The sequence below is a fragment of the Ambystoma mexicanum genome, chromosome 4p (assembly GCF_040938575.1).
Source record: "Ambystoma mexicanum isolate Mex_15411 chromosome 4p, UKY_AmexF1_1, whole genome shotgun sequence".
Lineage (NCBI taxonomy): Eukaryota > Metazoa > Chordata > Amphibia > Caudata > Ambystomatidae > Ambystoma > Ambystoma mexicanum.
The window spans coordinates 1,075,057,126-1,075,075,658 of NC_090927.1; the positions used below are offsets into that span (position 1 = coordinate 1,075,057,126).

Genomic DNA, 18,533 nt, shown 5'->3' on the forward strand with positions numbered 1-18,533 from the left:
TTGCATTTCGGATTGCCACATTTCCCTCCTTTGTCTGCCTGTTTAATGACTGTTTCCAAATGATTAGCCAGATTATGTAATGATATGATTTGATATGGCATTTATAATGCGCCTATACGCAAGTCTTTCAAGGCTTGAGGGGGACAGAGGGAAGACGGACAACAATCGTACTAGGCCATGTATCCTTGAGATAGCACAAGTGCAGGGGAAGGGGGAAGGGGTCAGTGCAGTACAGTACATTGGATCCACAGTAAAATATAATTAGAATAAATAAAAAACGATATATGATCTCTCGGAAGGAGGGCACGAGGTATCCCGGATCTACGAACTAATGATGTCTACAGTGGGTAAGGAGGTGCCCCAGCTGAGACGGGATTTGGAGGAGGATGCGGGAATACCCATGCAAGACGGACTATGGGAAAGGGCACAGAGATACCACAAAAAGGTGTCCAGAAATGCAAGGCTGCAACAGATGCAGCTGTGCATAACCCATAGGGCATACATGACCCCACTGAAGATCGCCAGATTTGGTGGCACAGAAATACAAACATGCCCCAAGTGTGGGGAGGTGGAAGCGGGGATGATTCATATGTTCTGGGCATGCCCTGAGGTGGGAAAGTTCTGGGGGGAAGTTAACCTAAGTCTAACCAAAAAGGGAATTAAGCTAGATATAGGATCTGAAGGGGCATGCATGGTGGGGGGGGGATTCATCAGACCACTCAACTTGAAACACGTGAGCAAACTCAAGGACCTGGCCTACATTCTGGCCAAACAGAGAATTGCCATGAGCTGGAAAACAAGCCACAGACCAGAATAGAGGTATGGTGGCATGATCTCCTAAAATGGGCCGACGCCGAAACTGTAGTATGGTATGAGACAGCCAGCAGAGGGGAGGAAAACAAAGTGGGACCTCTGATAGCATGGAGACAACTGGTGGCCACATTGGCGGGATCCACCCAAACCAGCCCAAGCGAACAGGATACGCCCAAGAGCAGTGAAGGGGAAGAGCCCCCTGAGACATGATATTTGTAGGACTAATGGAGGAAGCTCGAGTTAAGGGGGGAGGAAGACAGTAATAAAGATATGCAAATTGTATGCTAAGAAGCTGGAAATCGAAACTGTCGGGAGAGTTGGTTGTTATTTGTGTGTTGTAAAAACTAATAAAAACTGCTTACATGTTTTAAAAAAAATTAGATTAAATAAAAGCAATAAGTAAAAATTAGTCGGGTCTGTGGCTCAGTGGACTAATGCATCCACTGCAGGGGCTTGTGTTTGACCTCATGATCACAGGTTCGAATCCCGGCAGGTCCACTCAGCCCTTCATCCTTCCGAGGTCGATAGAATGAGTACCATTAAGTTGGGTAACAATAAACATCTGTTATTAGCGCCAAGATGCCCCTTTGGGGGTGAATGTGCACTTTACAAATACGCCTGTTATGTTATGTTAAGGTGCGGCCAGCTGGTGGCAAGTGCAAGGGTAAGTGCAGACATCAGGTGTCAAGTGCTGGTAGGGGACTGTAGGGATAAAGACACAGTCCCCAGGTGCAGGGGTTTCCAGGGAGGCAGTGCAGGTGTGTAACTGACAGGGGAGGGCACCTGGGCCCGAGATCAGAGGGTAGCCAGGTGACCAGTGCAGTTTCAGCCAGGAGTTCAGCAGGGGAGAGGAGGAGAGAAAGCAGAAACAAAGAGGATGGTTTTGAGGTGCTTCCGGAACCAGAGACGGTTCTCCTCAAGGCTGTTCCAGAGGGTGGCCCCAGCCGAAGGAACCAATCTACCACCAACTTGTTGCTTTGAGAAGCGACTGACCCTGAGGGAGTTGGAGGCAGATGAGCGAAGAGCTTGAGAAGGAAGATATTCGAAGGGATTGTGTCCTCCGACGTATTCCTTATCTTAGATATCTCTTTCCAGCTTTGCTGGCCTCGGAAATGTTTTCTCTCTAGAGGGCGCTGCGCGTCGACGTCCGCCGAGTCAATGTCCCTCGACAGCCGCCGTATCTACGTCGACGTCATCCTGCCTATAAAGGCTGCGCGCAGCGTCCGTTGCTCAGTTCCGTTTTTCCGCGCTTACTCAGTGCCTCGGAATATCGTTGCTCAGTTTCGTAGATATATTATTCCATTTTCCTCGAGATATTCGATCCATACTCATTGGCTTCCTCGTCTGAACCGACGACCCCTCGGTCCGGCTTTAAAAAATGCCGAGACTGTGGAAAAAAGATGTCGATAACGGACCCTCACAGGGTCTGTCTGTGGTGTTTGGGAGCTGAACACCATTGTTCGGAGTGTGAGGACTGTATGTCCATGACAGCTAAAGCCCTGAAGGAGCGTAGGGGGAAGCTGGAAAAAGGTAAGACTTCTAAAGCTTCTTCTTCCTCGACGAAGTCGAGACATTCGTCTCCTCGTCACCATTCGCGCTCCAGGTCTCGAAGCGGGTCCCATCATTCTTCGAGATCGAAGCACTCGAAAAGGAGACGCCGAAGATCCCCTTCTTCGTCCTCCTCTTCCTCTGTTTCACCTAAGAGAATCCCTTGCCCCACGAAGCATAGTTCCCGGGCTAAATAGGAGGAATTCTGAAAAAATATGATGAGCGTCTTCGAGAAAGCGGCCTCGACCCCCTCGAAGACTGCCGAGAGCGATGCTCTGGTCGAAAGACCCGAAGGTCCAAAACGCCGCGAGTCGCAGCACCCGGCGAAGGAAGCTTCTCGAGCGCGTCACGAACCCTCGAGTAAAGCAAAGACCTCGAATCCTTCTTCGAAGGTTCCGTCGACGCCGAGGTCGGTGTCTTCGACACCGTTGTCGAAGGGACCTTCGACACACGGGTCTGTCGACTCGACGCCATCCTCGACACCGGCGTCGACGCCAAGGAAAGTCACGGTTGCGGCGCACCCAGTGGCTATTCCCAGGTCTTCGATGTCGATGTCGTCGAGATTGTCGATATCCTCGAAGACCTCGAGGCCTCCACCTTTGTTTTCGACGCCACTTTCGAAGCCTTAGACGTCGACGACATCGACGTTTTCGAGGCCGATTTTGACAAGTTTGGCACCCTCTACCTTGGAGATGGGTTTCACACCCTTTGTGAGCTCAGACCAATTGAGAACAATGTCTTCAATTATGGAAGAGGGAGAACTGTCTGATCAAGAAGAGCCATTTGAGTTGCAGGGATCTGCAACCCCAGTTCAAGAGGAGTTATCCTCAGAGGAACGCAGATTAAAGGAACTCCATGATTCCTTACATGAGGCAAGTGGTTTAGACACTTCCCCAGAGGTGGAGTTCGCTAGGCCAGACCCAGGGGAGCATGCTGAAACCCCTTACAGAGCCTTAATGGCCAGGATTACAGAATTTATGGTCATCACCTTCACCGACTTTCCAACAGGATGACCTCACGGATATTCTTGATAAAGGTCCACAGGAGGATCCTGTAGTACCTTTTCATAAAGCTCTTCAAAGAAAAATAATGACGAACTGGGAAACCCCAGATGTCGTCCCGGCAGTAAATAAAAAACTGTCTGCTAAATACAGGGTATCTTCTGCCTACCCGGAGTTTTTGTCCAAACACCCATCCCCAGAAAGTCTGGTGGTACAGGCAGCATGTTCTACTGACATCAAGACTGCTTACCCTACCGTCCCACAGGACAGGGACGATAAGAAATACGATGCTATGGCTAAGAAAGTCTTTTCGGCATGTAGCATGGCGTTAAAATCTATTAATGCTACTTGCACCCTTGCTAGATTTAGCCATACACTTTGGGAGTGTGCTTCTACAGCGGCTGACTGCACCCCGGAGGGAGAAGAAAGGGAGGCGTTCCTAAATATCATAAGGGACGGTAAAGACGCTATGTGCGAAGCCCTCCAGACGGGCATTGACTCGGCTGACAGTATCAGCAGAGCAATGGCGGCAAGTACAACAACCAGGAGATTTGCTTGGTTGAGAAAGTCTGGTTTTGCCCCAGATGTGCAAGCCAGGCTCTTGAATATGCCATTTGATGGCTCTTCTTTGTTTGGGAAAAAGGCGGATGACAGTTTAGAAAAACTGCAAACATCAAAGGCAGCAGCAAAATCCCTAGGCGCTGCAATCCGTCAGACACCTTTTCGTCCCGCAGGAACCTCTGCCAGAGGCAAGTCTTTTCGCTTCTACTCCGCATTCGGAAGAGGTAGAGGACGACCGGCTCAAAGGGGACAATGAAGAACTACCCGAGGTGGACGGGGTAGATATTCAAAAGCCGCAGCAACAGCAGGTGCCTCTTTACCATCGGCATCTGCATCAGCCGCCCCAAAACCACTCTGAGGACTTCCCTCACAAGACACCTGTAGGAGGCAGGTTAACTCAACATCTGGCGGAATGGCAGGCTATCACGTCAGATGCTTGGGCATTGGAGACAGTTGCACAAGGTTACTGCCGGGGATCAGCTCTCAAAAAGCTCCAGATCTGCTCCTCTTGCAGGAAATTTTAGACCTGCTAGAGAAAGGTGACATAGAACCGGTACCTGTAGCAGAGAGGAACAAGGGCTGGTACTCCCCTTACTTTCTCATACCAAAGAAAGACGGAGGACTGAGACCCATCTTGGACTTGCGGGAATTGAACAAATTCCTCAGGAAAGACAAATTCAAGATGGTAACTCTCTCAGGCCCTTCAGTTCAAGGACTGGTTGGTATCTCTGGACCTTCAGGACGCTTATTTCCATGTGCCAATCCATCTCAAACACAGGAAATACCTGAGGTTCGCAATTGGCAACTCTCATTATCAATTTCGAGTTCTGCCATTTGGGCTGACCTCCGCCCCGAGGGTCTTCACCAAGTTAATGTCGGTAGTGGCTGCAAGTCTAAGGAGGGAAGGGATTCACGTCTACCCCTACCTGGATGATTGGTTGATCAGAGCTGTATCTTCGGAACAAGCTCAGATCCAGCTAGATTATGTTCGCCACTCCCTTCACAGACTGGGCTTCTCCCTCAATTTAAAGAAGTCACAAATGATACCATCGCAGAGACTTCAGTTCATCGGAGCGATCTGGACACTTCCCTGGGAAAAGCCTCGCCACCAGAGGTGAGGGCTCAAGATATTCTACAGATGGTCACCAAGTTTCAAAATGCCCAACGTCTCCCAGCCTTCGACTTTTTGAGGTTGCTAGGCCTCATGGCATCCTGCATTTTCCTTGTGCCAGAGGCTCGCCTGAGAATGAGATCTCTCCAGTGGGCACTGAGAACTCAGTGGTCACAATTCTCAGGGAGAATGACGGATCTTCTTCAGGTTCCCGACAGGGTGGCTCGAGGCCTTCAGTGGTGGGCCTGTCAGGAGAACTTTCTGAAAGGAGAGCAGTTTTGGCAACCTTGGCCGGAGATAACAGTAGTCACGGATGCCTCACTTACGGGGTGGGGAGCCCACGCCAACGACTTGACGATCAGCGGTCATTGGTCTCCATCGGAGTCCAGACTACATATCAACCTGTTAGAGCTGAGGGCCATCAGACTTGCGCTGAAGGCTTTTCTGCCATCTGTACAAGGAAAGAATGTCCTGATAATGATGGACAACACAGTGGCCATGCATTACCTCAACAAAAGAGGAGGCGTAGGATCACTACCACTGTGCAGAGAGGCGATGCAGCTCTGGTTTTGGGCAATCCAAGAAGGAATCTCTCTATCGGCAGTTCACCTAGCCGGAGAGAAGAACTTGACAGCGGACGCTCTGAGCAGGCAGAGCACAGTCTCCCACGAGTGGGAACTAGCTCAGGAAGTCCTTCAAGAGATCTTCGCCCTTTGGGGAACCCCTCAGGTGGATCTGTTCGCCACCAGTGTCAACAGGAAGTGCGATCTGTTCTGTTCAAGGGAATTTCATCCGAGAGGAGCTCTGGGAGACGCGTTCATAGTGGACTGGGAGTTTCCACTCCTGTACGCGTTTCTACCAGTCCCTGTCATTCCTCAAATGATCAGGAGGTTGAGAAGATTCGGAAAACCATGATCCTAATTGCCCCGGATTGGGCCAGGAGACCGTGGTACCCGGACCTTCTAGACTTGTCCATCTGCCCTCCAATTCGACTTCCACTCAGAGAGAATCTGCTCTCACAGAAGGGAGGTCAGGTTCTCCATCCAGACATCAAAACCCTCAACCTTCACGCTTGGCTTCTGAAAGGCTGAGGTACAAGGATTGGGACCTCCCTGATGACGTTATGGAGGTGTTGCTTTTGGCAAGAAGGCCAGCAACAAAATCTTTATACCGCTGCCGTTGGAACAGATTTTGCAGCTGGTGTAGAGAAGAGAATATCGACCCCTTTTCATGTGGTACACCAACGGTGTTATCCTTTCTACTCTACTTGGCAAATTCAGGCCTTCAAGTTGGCACTATCAAGGGCTATCTCGCAGCGCTGTCCATCTTTAAGCGCACTGCAGAAGAACCATCCTATTTCAAGTTACCCTTGGTAATACAGTTTCTAAAGGGGTTAACTAACGTTTATCCCCCAAGACCATTCCAGGTTCCCCTATGGGATTTAAATTTAGTCCTAACTTTCCTGATGGGCACACCTTTCGAACCACTCCACTCTTGTTCGTTAAGGTTTCTTACCCTTAAGACTGTTTTATTAGTAGCACTTACATCTGCTAGAAGGGTGAGCGAGTTACAAGCTCTTTCTTGTAAACCCCCTCATACAATCTTTCACAAAGACAAAGTTGTTCTGCAAGTGAAGCCTAATTTCCTCCCAAAGGTGGTTTCTGAATTTCATATCACACAGAAGATTACCCTTCCATCTTTCTATCCTCCTCCCCAGCCGGGGAAAGAGGAAGAGAGGTTACACAGGCTGGACCCAAGGAGGGCTTTAAGTTTTTACATTAGTAGACTGGCTAGGAGAAGACAAGCAGACCAGCTGTTTGTAGGCTACGCAGGTCACAAGCTGGGGCTACCGATAACTAAGCAGACCATTTCCAGATGGATTATTTTAGCCATTTTGGAATGTTATAAACTGGCAGGAAAAGAGCCCCCTCAAAATCTTAGGGCTCATTCGACCAGAGGTATCGCAGCTTCATCGGCCCTCAAAAGAGGAGTGCCGGTTCGAGACATATGTGCGGCTGCCACATGGTCGTCCATCCATACCTTTACACGGTTTTACAACTTGGATTCCTCCTCCAGTCAGGAAACTAGGTTTGGAAGGGCAGTATTGCACTCTATTCATCAATAAGAGGAAGCATGAAGTCAGTACTCCCACCTCCAATAACAGAATACTGCTATGGGAGCCTATCTAAGATAAGGAATACGTCGGAGGACACAATCCCTTCGAAGAACAAGTTAATTCTTATCTTGTAACGTTCTTTCGATGGGATGTTCCTCCGACGTATTCCTTATCGACCCTCCCATCCCCGCAGTACTACTTCCCTTGTTGTTGCAGCTTACGCTCCTTCAGGGTGATTAGTCTAGTCCAGAAAGAATTATTGTGGGCTACAAAACGGAACTGAGCAACGGACGCTGCGCGCTGCCTTTATAGGCAGGATGACGTCGACGTCGATACGGCGGCTGTCGAGGGACATCGACTCGGCGGACGTCGACGCGCAGCGCCCTCTAGAGAGAAAAAATTTCCGAGGCCAGCAAAGCTGGAAAGAGATATCTAAGATAAGGAATACGTCGGAGGAACATCCCATCGAAAGAACGTTACAAGGTAAGAAGTAACTTGTTCTTTTGGAAGAGAGAGTTGAAGGTATTGGGGCTCCAGGCACCAGAAGGCCTTGTGGACAATGCAGAGGGTTTTGAACTTAATCCTCGCAGCCAATGGGAGCCAGTGCAGAGATTTAAGTCCTGGAAAGATACGATCCCTGGGCTTGAGACCAAGGACAAGTCTTGCAGTCCTGTTCTGGTTGAGTTGCCGAGGGTGGAGAGTAGAAGCAGGCAGATTTACAAAGAGGCTCTAGCAGTGGTCCAGCCTAGAGAGAACAGAGCTCTGGAGACAGTGAGCTTCTGGGGGAAGGAGAGGAAATGAAGAATACCTCTGAGGAGGTGCAGCTGGTAGTGTGACTTCTTAGAGACTTCAGAGATGTGAGGAGAGAAGGAGAGTGTGGAGTCGAAGATAACGCCAAAGTTTTAGGCCTCACAGGTGGGAGCAGGAAGAGGGCCAAGAGAGGCCGGCCAGAGAGTAACCGGAAAGGAGGGAGTGGGTGTGCTGATGAGGAGAAGCTCAGTCTTACTGGCATTAAGGCAGAGATCATTGGTGGCACACCACTCCTGGATAGCAGACAGTCAGTCAGAGGGGGCTGATGGTATCCTGGAAATGAGCTGAGTGTCATCCGCATAGCATTGAAAGTTGGGGCAGAGAGCGGCAATGCAGTGGGCAAGAAGTGCCAGGTATTGGTTGAACAACCAGGGAGAGAGGTTAGACCCCTGGGGAACATCACAGGTAGAGATGAGAAATAGAGGAGAGGAAGGACCCAAGTTTGACCTGGGAGGGTCAATCAGAGAAGAAAGAAGGCAGCCAAGCCAGGGCCTGACCAGTGATACCAAGGTTATCACGGAGACGGTTGAGCAGGATGGCATGGTTGATCATGTCAAGTTCAGAAGAGAGATCAAGTAAGATGAGGACACGGGGTGTTGGAATCAAGGTTGGGGAGCAGGTCTTCATGGATGTTCAGGAGAGCAGTTTCCGTGCTTCTGGCAACTCTGAAGCCAGACTGATAGTCATGAAGACAACCACCAGATTCAGTGTGAAGATTAAGCTGGGAGATGGCCAGTTTTTCCAGGAGTTTGCCCAGGAAAGGAGTGATGGAGATTGGGCGAGTTAGCAGGACGGGTTGGCAGAGGGTTTCTTAAGAAGAGGGTGCACAAGGGATTGCTTAAGGGGGGAAGGGAAGACTCCGTGGCGAAGGAGTGGCTGCAGAAGTCATCCAGAGCAGGAGCCAGGGAGTCAATGTGGTGCTTGATGGTTTTGGAGGAACAGGGATGAACCTGTTTTGACAAGACTTTCATAGATCAGACTTGCCTAGAAACCTCTTCTGGGGAGAATAGGGGAAAGGCAGAGAAGGAGGGAGGAGAGGTGGCCGAAGAAGGGCCAGAGGAAGAGCAGGGAGTAGAGGGGAGAAGAAGCGAGGATGTCCTGAGTTTTAGAGATGAAATGAGAAGCCAGAGCCGTGCATAGTGCCTCAGAGGGGACAGGAGAGGTAGAGACTGCAGCAGGATTGGCCAGTTCCTTGCAGATTTTAAAGAGTTCGTTCGAGTTGTTGGATGCCGCAGAGACACAGGCTTGGATGTCAGCTCTCTTCTTGGTGTGGACAGAGAGCCGGTATTGCCTTTGGAGCAGGCAGCCAGCCAGCCAGTTTGTCAGAAGATAAACCGGAAGCATGCCATTTTCCTCTCAGCCACCCAGCACTTGTGTTTGAGTGTGGCGAGGTCTGAGGTCATATCTACAGATTTAATATGTGGTTCAGATACATCATAACGGAAATAGGCCATTACATGCTTTGGCAACTTTAAAGGGTTTTCCTCTTTTAAGGATAGTGTGTCTCATCCCATGGGATCTCCTTACCACCCTGGGCCTTGTCTCCTCCCAGGTGATCCTCTCGCAGTACACCACCACCAAGGTCAGGATCAGGAAGTGTTTGCCTTTCCCTGGACACCTGTGAGGAGACTTTAGGCAGGGTTTCAGTAAGGGATTCATAGCATTCATCACAGTGGGCCACTCAGTCCGCTTTCTGTAAACACTATTCAATGGATTAACTTTCTTCCACAGATTCCTCATCTGATAGATCTCCTCATCCAGCTCTTTGGCTCGGAAAATTCTTTGACAGGTGGTGTAGTGAACCTTGACTCACCAGTTGATCCGTCTTGCTCGGTGCTCGATCGTCGGCTCGGGACGTGACGTCATATATATGCCACGTCACTATGTCTTAAGGAAACCTCCAGACAGACCTTCACCAACTCCAAGCCAAACCAGGATAAGAGCTCCAGGAAGAGCTACAGGCCCTATTGTTGTAGGGTGCCGTGGAAGAGGTACCTCCCGAGCAGAGAGGATGGAGTTGGTATTCCCGGTATTTCCTGGTAGCCAATAAGGAAGGAGGTCTCTGTCCTATTTTGGACCTCAGGGTCTTGAACAGAGAGAGACAAATTCGAGATGGTGATGTTGAGCGAAATTCTCCACGCTCTTGAATTGCAGGACTGTCTGGTGTCAATAGATCTGCAGGAGGCTTATTTCCATGTGCCGATACATTGAAAGCACAGGATGTTGCTGAGGTTCCTCATAGGGCACAATCTGTATCAGTTCAATGTGCTTCCCTTTGGGTTGACCTCTGCTCCAAGGATCTTCACCAAGCTCATGGCAGTAATTGCAGCTTAACTCAGGAGATCCGGTGTGCATGTATTCCCGTACCTGGATGACTGGCTGATCCTGTAGGACACCTGCTCACTACTTCACAAGCTGGGTTTCTCCCTGAACTTGAAGAAGTCCCACGTGATGCCAGTCCAGAGACTTCACTTCGTCTGGGCAGTCCTAGACACCTGAGTGGGGAAGGTCTCTACCCCCCCCCCCCAAGTAGAGAGTCAACAGCATTGCGCAGATGGTGACCCAGAACCATGACACCCTACCAGCAGCTTCCTTCCTCCGCCTCTTAAGCCTCATGGCCTCATGTATTTTTCTAGTGCCGGAGACCAGGCTGCGCATGAGATCTCTTCAATGGCTCCTGCAAAGGCAGTGGTCCCAGTACCTCAGAGCCCTCACGGATTCCTTCAGGGTGTCATGGTCAGTGGTTGACGACCCTGTTTGGTGGGCCAACAGCAGCAATCTCATGGCTGGGGAACCCTTCTGGCCCTGAGGCCTCAGGCCCGAGTGGTCACGGATGCGTCTTTGAAGGGTTGGGGTGCTCACTGAGTGGACTTGAAGATGAACGGCTTTTGGTCAGCAATGGAAGCCAGGTGGCATATCAACAGGCTGGAGTTGCGAGTCATCAGGGTGGCCCTGAGGGCTTTCCCCCCGCTCTCTGAAGGGGAAGCATTTCCTGATTCTGACGGACAATACAGTGTCCATGCACTACCTGAACAAGCAAGGTGGTGTGCACTCCCTCCCCCTTTGCAGAGAGGCGATGCAACTGTGGTTCTGGCTATTGGAGAACCAGATCTCGGTCTCTGCAGTTCATCTGGCGGGAACAGAGAACTGTTTGGCGGATGCTCTTGGCAGGCAGAGCACGGTCGCACACAAGAGGGAAGTGTGCCACGAAGTCCTTGAGGAGGTCTTCTCTCGCTGCGGTACCCCATCAGCGGATCTGTTTGCCATGGAGTCTTACACGAAGTGCAGACAGTTTTGCTTGAGGGAATTCCCAGCGAACAGCGCGCTAGGGGATGCATTTCTGGTGGATTGGACCTTCCCTCTCTACTACACCTTCCCCCCGATTCCCGTCATCCCTTGAGTTCTCAGGAGGTTGAAGAGATTTCGAGCGACCATGATCTTGATTGCCCCGGATTGGGCAAATGGAGAATGTGGTACTCCGATCTTCTGGATCTGACCATCTATCCACCTCACCGGTTGCCTCGGTGTCTGGATTTCCTAACCCAGTCAGAGGGTTGAGTGCTCCACCCGACCCCGGATTCCCTTAGCCTACATGTGTGGCTGTTGAGAGGATGGGGTATGATGACTGGGACCTCTCAGAGGAGGTATTTGGGGTGTTGCTGGCTGCACGCAGACCTTAGGTGGAGAAAATCTGAGGCATGGTGCTGGGAACGCGAGACTGACCCAATCTCTTGCCCCACCACCGCAGTGACTGAATTGCTTCCTTCTGTCAATGGCCTCTTCAGTTTGCCACAGTCAAAGGGTTTTTGGAGGCCATGTCTCTGTTCAAGAGGTCCCCAGACCAAGGTTCCTTTTTTACGATTCCGGTGATGGCCCAGTTCCTGAAGGGCCTTTTCAACAAGTTTCCGCCAACCACTTCTGTTGTCCCAGATTGGGATCTTAATCTGGTTTTGACAGACTTGATAGCGGCTCCATTTGAGCCTATGCACTCATGTTCTTTGTGGCCGTTGTCCCTTAAGACAACCTTCTTGGTCACAATCATGTCTACCAGGAGGTTTAGCGAACAGCAAGCCTTGTGCTGCAAACCTCCCTTTCTGAAGTTCTTTTGTGAGAAAGTCTCTCTTAAAGTCAGACCCGAATTCCTTCCTAAGGTGGCTTCAGAGTTTAGTCTATCTCAGTCTATTGATTTACCTGTCTTTGACCCTCAAAGCTCACCGGCACCCTTGTTTTCCGACCAACAAACTACAAGTCTGCCTGCCAGAGCCACTGTGCCCAACAAGTCTGACCCTGCCGGCTACAGTAGGCATACTTGTCACGGGAGCAACAGTGCCAGTGCTCCCGTGTCCCCATTCCCATAGAGTCCAATAGGACTCTATGGGAATGGGGATTAACAAATGTACCTGCGCCTGACTTCCTGGTCCCCAGACTTGTAATAGCCCGGTGGCACCGGGAGGTCAGGTGCCAGTAAATTATTACGGGACCGGCAGCAAACCCGCCAGTAGTACCGGCAGGATTACCGTCGGCCCGTACTGAGGCCCCCTGTCACGTTGGATTATTTTGTGTATATGCGAGTGTTAAATTGGCAGGCAAGAAGCTTCCAGCGGGCAACAGGGCCCACTCAACCAGAGGGGTACCAGCCTCTACAGCACTCGAGAGAGAGGGGTTCGTGTTAGGGATATATGCCGAGCAGCCACTTGGATGTTGCACGGGTAGCTGATGAACGGTTTAGTAGGACGGTTCTACACAATCTCCTGGTTTAAATCTGTCTACCTTCCTCGGTTATACTAACTGCTTGGGGAGTCTATGATGATGAGGAATCTGTGGGAGAAAAGCAATCCATTGAAGGATAAATTACTCACTGTAATGATCTTCTATAGATTCTTCTCCCGCAGATTCCTCATTGACCCTCCATCCATCCCCACTCAGAAAGTTATGTGGGTTGTTGCTTCTGTCCAAATGAGAAGGCATCTGGTGATGGCTCTCGGATGACCACTTCTGTCTCATTCTTTAAAAAAAAGAAAACATTTTTCAATCGTTGTGGGGGGATCACCATGTTGGCATGTATCCTTGTTAAAGTTTTTTAACAGCTGATAGCCTCCTCCTGTGGTTTTTCCTTCTGCAGTGTTCAAACGTGGGGAGGTGGGAAGGGAGTGTTAGGGAGAATCTCAAAATGTGCTAATTTCCCTTACCTTTTGAGACCCCCAGCGAATTTGCTGGATTTCTAGGATTTGATTTTTTTTACCTGGGAAGAGTGTGAGCCTTTTTTTCCCACTCTTCCATGTATTTTGTGTGTGTTTTACTTTTGTGTTCTTTGGTTATGGAGTTTTTAAACAACTTCAGTGGCATCATCTTTTTCTGTGTGTCACACAGCACCTTCAGTGCAGTGGCAGAGGGGTGTCTTTCAGACTCCCCAAGGTTTAAATACCTTCTCTGGGACTGACTACCGTCTCCCATAGCATGTAAAGTTAAATTGGCTTTACTAGTCTTTTTTAATTTACTGACCCAGCACACGCTATTTTACTATAGAGTGCTGGAGGGGTTGCCTAGCTTCCCCCGAGTCAAAACACTCATGTAACAGTAAAATGTTACATTTTCCTACTTTAAATGGCTGGTGGCAGTGGTTTAGATCAACTACCATGATTTTTCGCGGCCGCTAACAACGGTAGCAAAAAATCGGGTCAGCCATGTTTTCCAATATGGCGTCCCAGATCTATCTGTAAAAATAGACTCCCTGTGCTTAGTCTCCTCGGAGACCTGAATGCACGTGATTGGCCGGCTGGCTGTCCGGCAAGGACAGTCACCCTGCTGGGTGAATGACAGCCAGGCTGAATGAATGGGGGAAAACTGTTTAAAAGCAGGTCTCTGGAACTGGAAAAGCTGAGTCAACCACTGGAATGAAAGAACCGAAGACGAGCTAAAGGAAGAGGACTGCTGCAACTCCTGGACGACCGGTGAAGCCCTGCTGCAGGTCCGAACTGCCTGAAACTCCAATTGACAGAGAAGCCCTTCAAGGTTAACTTCTTCCCTTGAATTTGGTGGGAACAACCAACTCGTAAATCACCTGGACACCGTCCCTATTTGGTTGAATTTTTCTCAGAGTGCTGTGTAAAACCGGATAGCCAAAGGGAAGGAAACCAGTTTGTGGTCTTTAAGGCACTCAGACCTTAAAGGAATGGTTCGCCCAAAAAATGTTATTGCCCAAAAAGATGGGCAATAATAAAACAAATATACTTGCACTTTTTTTTTAAGTTCCTATGTAAAATGTTGAGCAATTGAAGCTCAAAATTTACAAAAGCAAGCACATGGGGGCATCCATTTTGTGAAATCGATGCCCGCCTGTGCTCGCTTTTGCTTTTGCGGCACTAATGAAGGAAAAGCCAGCCAGCTGTAGTAAACAAAAGCTACCACTGGGTGGCTTTTCCTTCATTGTTTTTTCTTTCCAAGTTTCTCAGGCTCCTCTGAGAAACTTAGAAAGAAAAACTGCAGCGTTTTCGAAACACGACCGTGTTGTGTTTCTGCTTACAGCAGCTTTCCCATTTGGGGCTCTCGCGTTGTATTTCTGCTTACAGCTGCTTTCCCATTTGGTGCTCTCGGGCTCCCCCCGGGGAGCCCGAGAGCCCCAAATGGGAAAGCTCCTGCAAGCAGAAACACTGCGGCATGCAAACACAACCGCGTTGTGTTTCTGCCTGCCTTGGCTTTCACTTTGGGTCTCCGGTGCTCCCCTGGGGGAGCACCGGAGACCCAAAGTGTTAGCCAAGGCAGGCAGAAACACAACGCGGTTGTGTTTCAATAACGCTGCTGTTTTTCTTTCTAAGTTTCTCAGGCTCGGAGGAGCCTGAGAAACTTAGAAAGAAAAGCTGCAGCGTTTTCAAACACAATAACGTTGCATTTATGTTTGCGGTAGCTTCAAAAGCTACCGCAAACATAAATACAATGTTTTTAAAGCTGTGGTTTTATTTCTAGGTTTTCCGGGCTCCTCCAGCCCGGAAAACTTAGAACAGAAACGCAGCTAGTGCTTTTTTTAAATTAAAAATAGCACTTACCGAGATGCAGCTGCAGCTTTTCTGCCTGTAGTCTCCGGTCTCTGTCCTGCGAGTCCCGGCACCAATGAAGGAAAAGCCACCCAGTGGTAGCTTTTGTTTACTACAGCTGGCTGGCTTTTCCTTCATTAGTGCGCATCATTAGTGCCGCAAAAACGAGCACAGGCGGGCATCGATTTCACAAAATGGATGCCCCCATGTGCTTGCTTTTGTAAATTTTGAGCTTCAATTGCTCTAAATTTTACATAGGATCTTTAAAAAAAAAAGTGCGAGTATATTTGTTTTAATATTGCCCATCTTTTTGGGCAATAAAACATTTTGGGCGAACCATTCCTTTAAAGCGACGTCTTGCTAAAGCTTTTGGCCTCATCCCTGGGCAGTGCAGGAACCTCCCGACGTCCTCCTTCTTGTCCCCACGACTGAAGCTCAGGGACTGCGAGATCTGCTCGGAACTGCCAGGAACAACTGCCTCAGCTACAGCTCTTCTTCAAATATAAGGTACTGTGCAAATGTGGTCCGGAAATATTTTCGGCCATTGAGAAAGTGTGTGAACCTTTCCTCAACTTCGAAGGCTTGTCCTTCCCTAAACATTCGTCAAACTTTTCGCCTAGCCAAATTCTTCTAAACTCCGTGGCAAAGACTTTACAGTTTCTACCAGAACTGTGCTCTCCAATACAAAGATTCTGAACCCTTGACTTTGGCCCAGGCATATGAAATGAATTGCTGGTTGTAGTTACTGAAACCCTTTGCCCTGCCTATGAATGCATTTGTGCCATTTTGCTCCCACTTCATTTTGGAGCTAAACTTGTTCATGCGTATTTGTGGTTTATTAGTATGTGATATTGAGCTGCTTGTGCTAGTGTAATGTTTTCTAACTAAATGTGTAAATAAATGTATATTCTTTTATCAAGCGACCTTGAGTAAGTGTATATTTGAATCACTGTATTTGTTGGTCCTTTGTGTAACTTGTTCTACTGCTCACTTAAACTCTTGAGATAAGTCTGGCTGCTCAGCCATCGCTACCTCTTTACTGTGTAGTACAGGCTTGTACCAAAGGTGAAATTGTGCTTACACTTGTAGTCCTAATTGCATGTAGTGGTCCCAAAGATTACTGCATGTGATTCTGCCAAACGGGGAGGAACGGAAACATGGGGTGCAGCGACGTGCTATATATATATATGACGCCTGATGTCACTTCTGGACCTGACGATCGAGAGCCGGCCAAGACGGATCGACCATCGACGGCCGAGCCAAGGTCCACTACTCCTCCTGTCGAAGAGTTTCAGAACCGCCGGGCTGGATGAAGGATTTCTATAATGATGAGGAATCTGTAGGAGAATAATCCATAAAAAGATCATTACGGTGAGTAATTTCTCCTTTGACCATAGACACACCCTTGCATTGGTCAGTTTTTACCTCCTTGACACAAACTCTGGGGGTTGGGTTCTGGGGCAGAGAAATCACAAGATGAGACCTGCTATTGCAACCATGACGAATAAGAGAACTTATCACACTATCTATAATGCTCCCCTGAGCAGCACAAAGACAAAACAGTTGATGTGGATAACAAAGAATGCCCCCATTCATCATTACATGGACATTACAGCATTCCTTCTGGCTGAGCAATTCAAAGAGGTCACTCTGAAAGTGAGCGGGTTTCTTCCTGTGCCAAACAAAGAAGATTAGGAAAAAGAAAAACATGCTTAGGCAAAATCTGCCAAAAAGTAATAAAATTATGGAAAATAATAATAATCTTGTTTACATGTGGAAATATTAGCAGTTTAGAAAGTAGGTGAGGATTTAGGAATTCCTGCACCACATAGTCCCTTAATATAGATGAGGTTTTTGTCCTCTCCTAATTTGCAAGGCAGGGCATTTCAGTACTTTAGGGGTAAGGTTTAGCTAGCCATATTATTCAATGGCAAGTCTACCAGAATGGGGGCAACAAGAAGAGCATACGTGGACAAGAGAAATACACCGTTTGAAATAACATTATATTCATTAATCTCATAGAATTGACAAGAAAAATCCATGGTCTCATCCCTCAAAAACCTATAATCTATAACGTCTGTATAACCACAGGAAATACATTGGTAAGTGTGACTGGCCTACTTTTGCATAGTTTCCAGTCATTGTTAGTATGAAGAAATGTGTACAATAATAATTGAATGCTTAACACCTTGCTATTATAGACTTTTTATTTCATATGTGTATCTAACAAAGTTATATTTATTCTTATAAAGTAAACTTTTGCTTCCCACATATTGACCAAATGCTGGTTATGTAGATGTCAAATACAGTTCTTTTAAGGTTCCTTTTTAAGTAAGATGTTTTATAGACCTTTATATTAAAATACAAACTTTTTAAATGTTCTTCTTTTGGACTAAAAGACACAGAAAATATTTTAATAATCAATTACTGACTCCCTTTGTTTGTGCTGCAGGAATGAACATCTGTGATTAGAATCTGAACAAGAGAGCTTGTTTTCCAAATTAATACTTTTGTATGTTCTCGAAATACAAATTAAGGAAGAAATTCAGAAATTTAAAAAACATATGTTGACTCCTGTCATTTGTCCATTGGGAGCACCTAAAGATATTTTTTTCTAATTTAATCCACTCATATAATTTTGCAGAAACTAGAGATATGGTATTTTTAAAGACATAATGAATAGGAAATTAACCATGCATTTTTGTATCACACTTTTTTCAGCTTATAACCCAAGGCAGCCGGACTACATACGTAAGAAGTACAAGAAAAAGATGGATCAGTTTTTGGAGAACTGTGAACTCATCACTTACCTGGGAAACAAAATGACACGCAAATATAAAGAGCCTCAACACAGACCCATTGACTTTGATTTTAAATTAAGAGCGTTTTTGTCACTTAAGGATGTTGACCTGACCTGTTGACAAGTTGTTCTTTGTTATCACCGGCAATCTTGATTTGCAATTGTACAAATGTTCTACATGTATTTTGTTTAATTGAATTGGTCTTATGACTGCTTTGTATTAATAAAAAACTTTATTTACCTAATCTTGTTTACTTTTTCATGAATTCATGATATTTTTCTTGGTATTCTAAATCTTAATCTTTACATTCAGATTTCTTATATTAAACAGTCTGGGCTGAGGGACCCAGGGCGGGACCAGAACTTTCAGGATAAGCAAAAGCAAAATGTTAGTATGTACAACAGCAATGAACTGCAAACCTGAAGAGTAATGGATGATAGGTTTTAGATAAAATGCTCTGGAAAACTCTCCAGAAATATTTTTCAGGCTACAATGCCTTTTCAAAGGTGGAAAGACCATATGCAAATCGGACTTTTTACCACCCCAAAAGGGCAGTCCAGCCCCAGTTGTAAAACTGCACCCGTAGCTTGCATGCATGTTTTCTCTTTCTGCTATGGCATGAAAGCATGAAAAACAATGGTCTGGAGGGTTTTTCTGATCAATTCCACTCTCCAATTTTGCAACAAAAAGTGTAACAAAGTCACCTTGTGTAACTTGCTATTGGGACTCATTTACAGCTTT

The 18,533-nt window shown here is 47.5% G+C and overlaps 1 protein-coding gene across 3 annotated transcripts in view; it reads left to right on the top strand.

Annotated features, from left to right (window-relative positions):
• Window positions 1-18,036, top strand: part of AK9 (adenylate kinase 9) — a 1,784,103-nt gene extending 1,766,067 nt beyond the window's left edge. For all 3 annotated transcript variants that reach the window (XM_069606660.1, XM_069606662.1, XM_069606661.1), the window contains one exon: window positions 17,713-18,036. In XM_069606660.1, the coding sequence (XP_069462761.1) occupies window positions 17,713-17,912 (200 nt within the window). In that variant the 3' untranslated portion in view covers window positions 17,913-18,036. The remainder of the gene's footprint in view (window positions 1-17,712) is intronic.
• The last annotated feature ends 497 nt before the right edge of the window (window positions 18,037-18,533 follow it).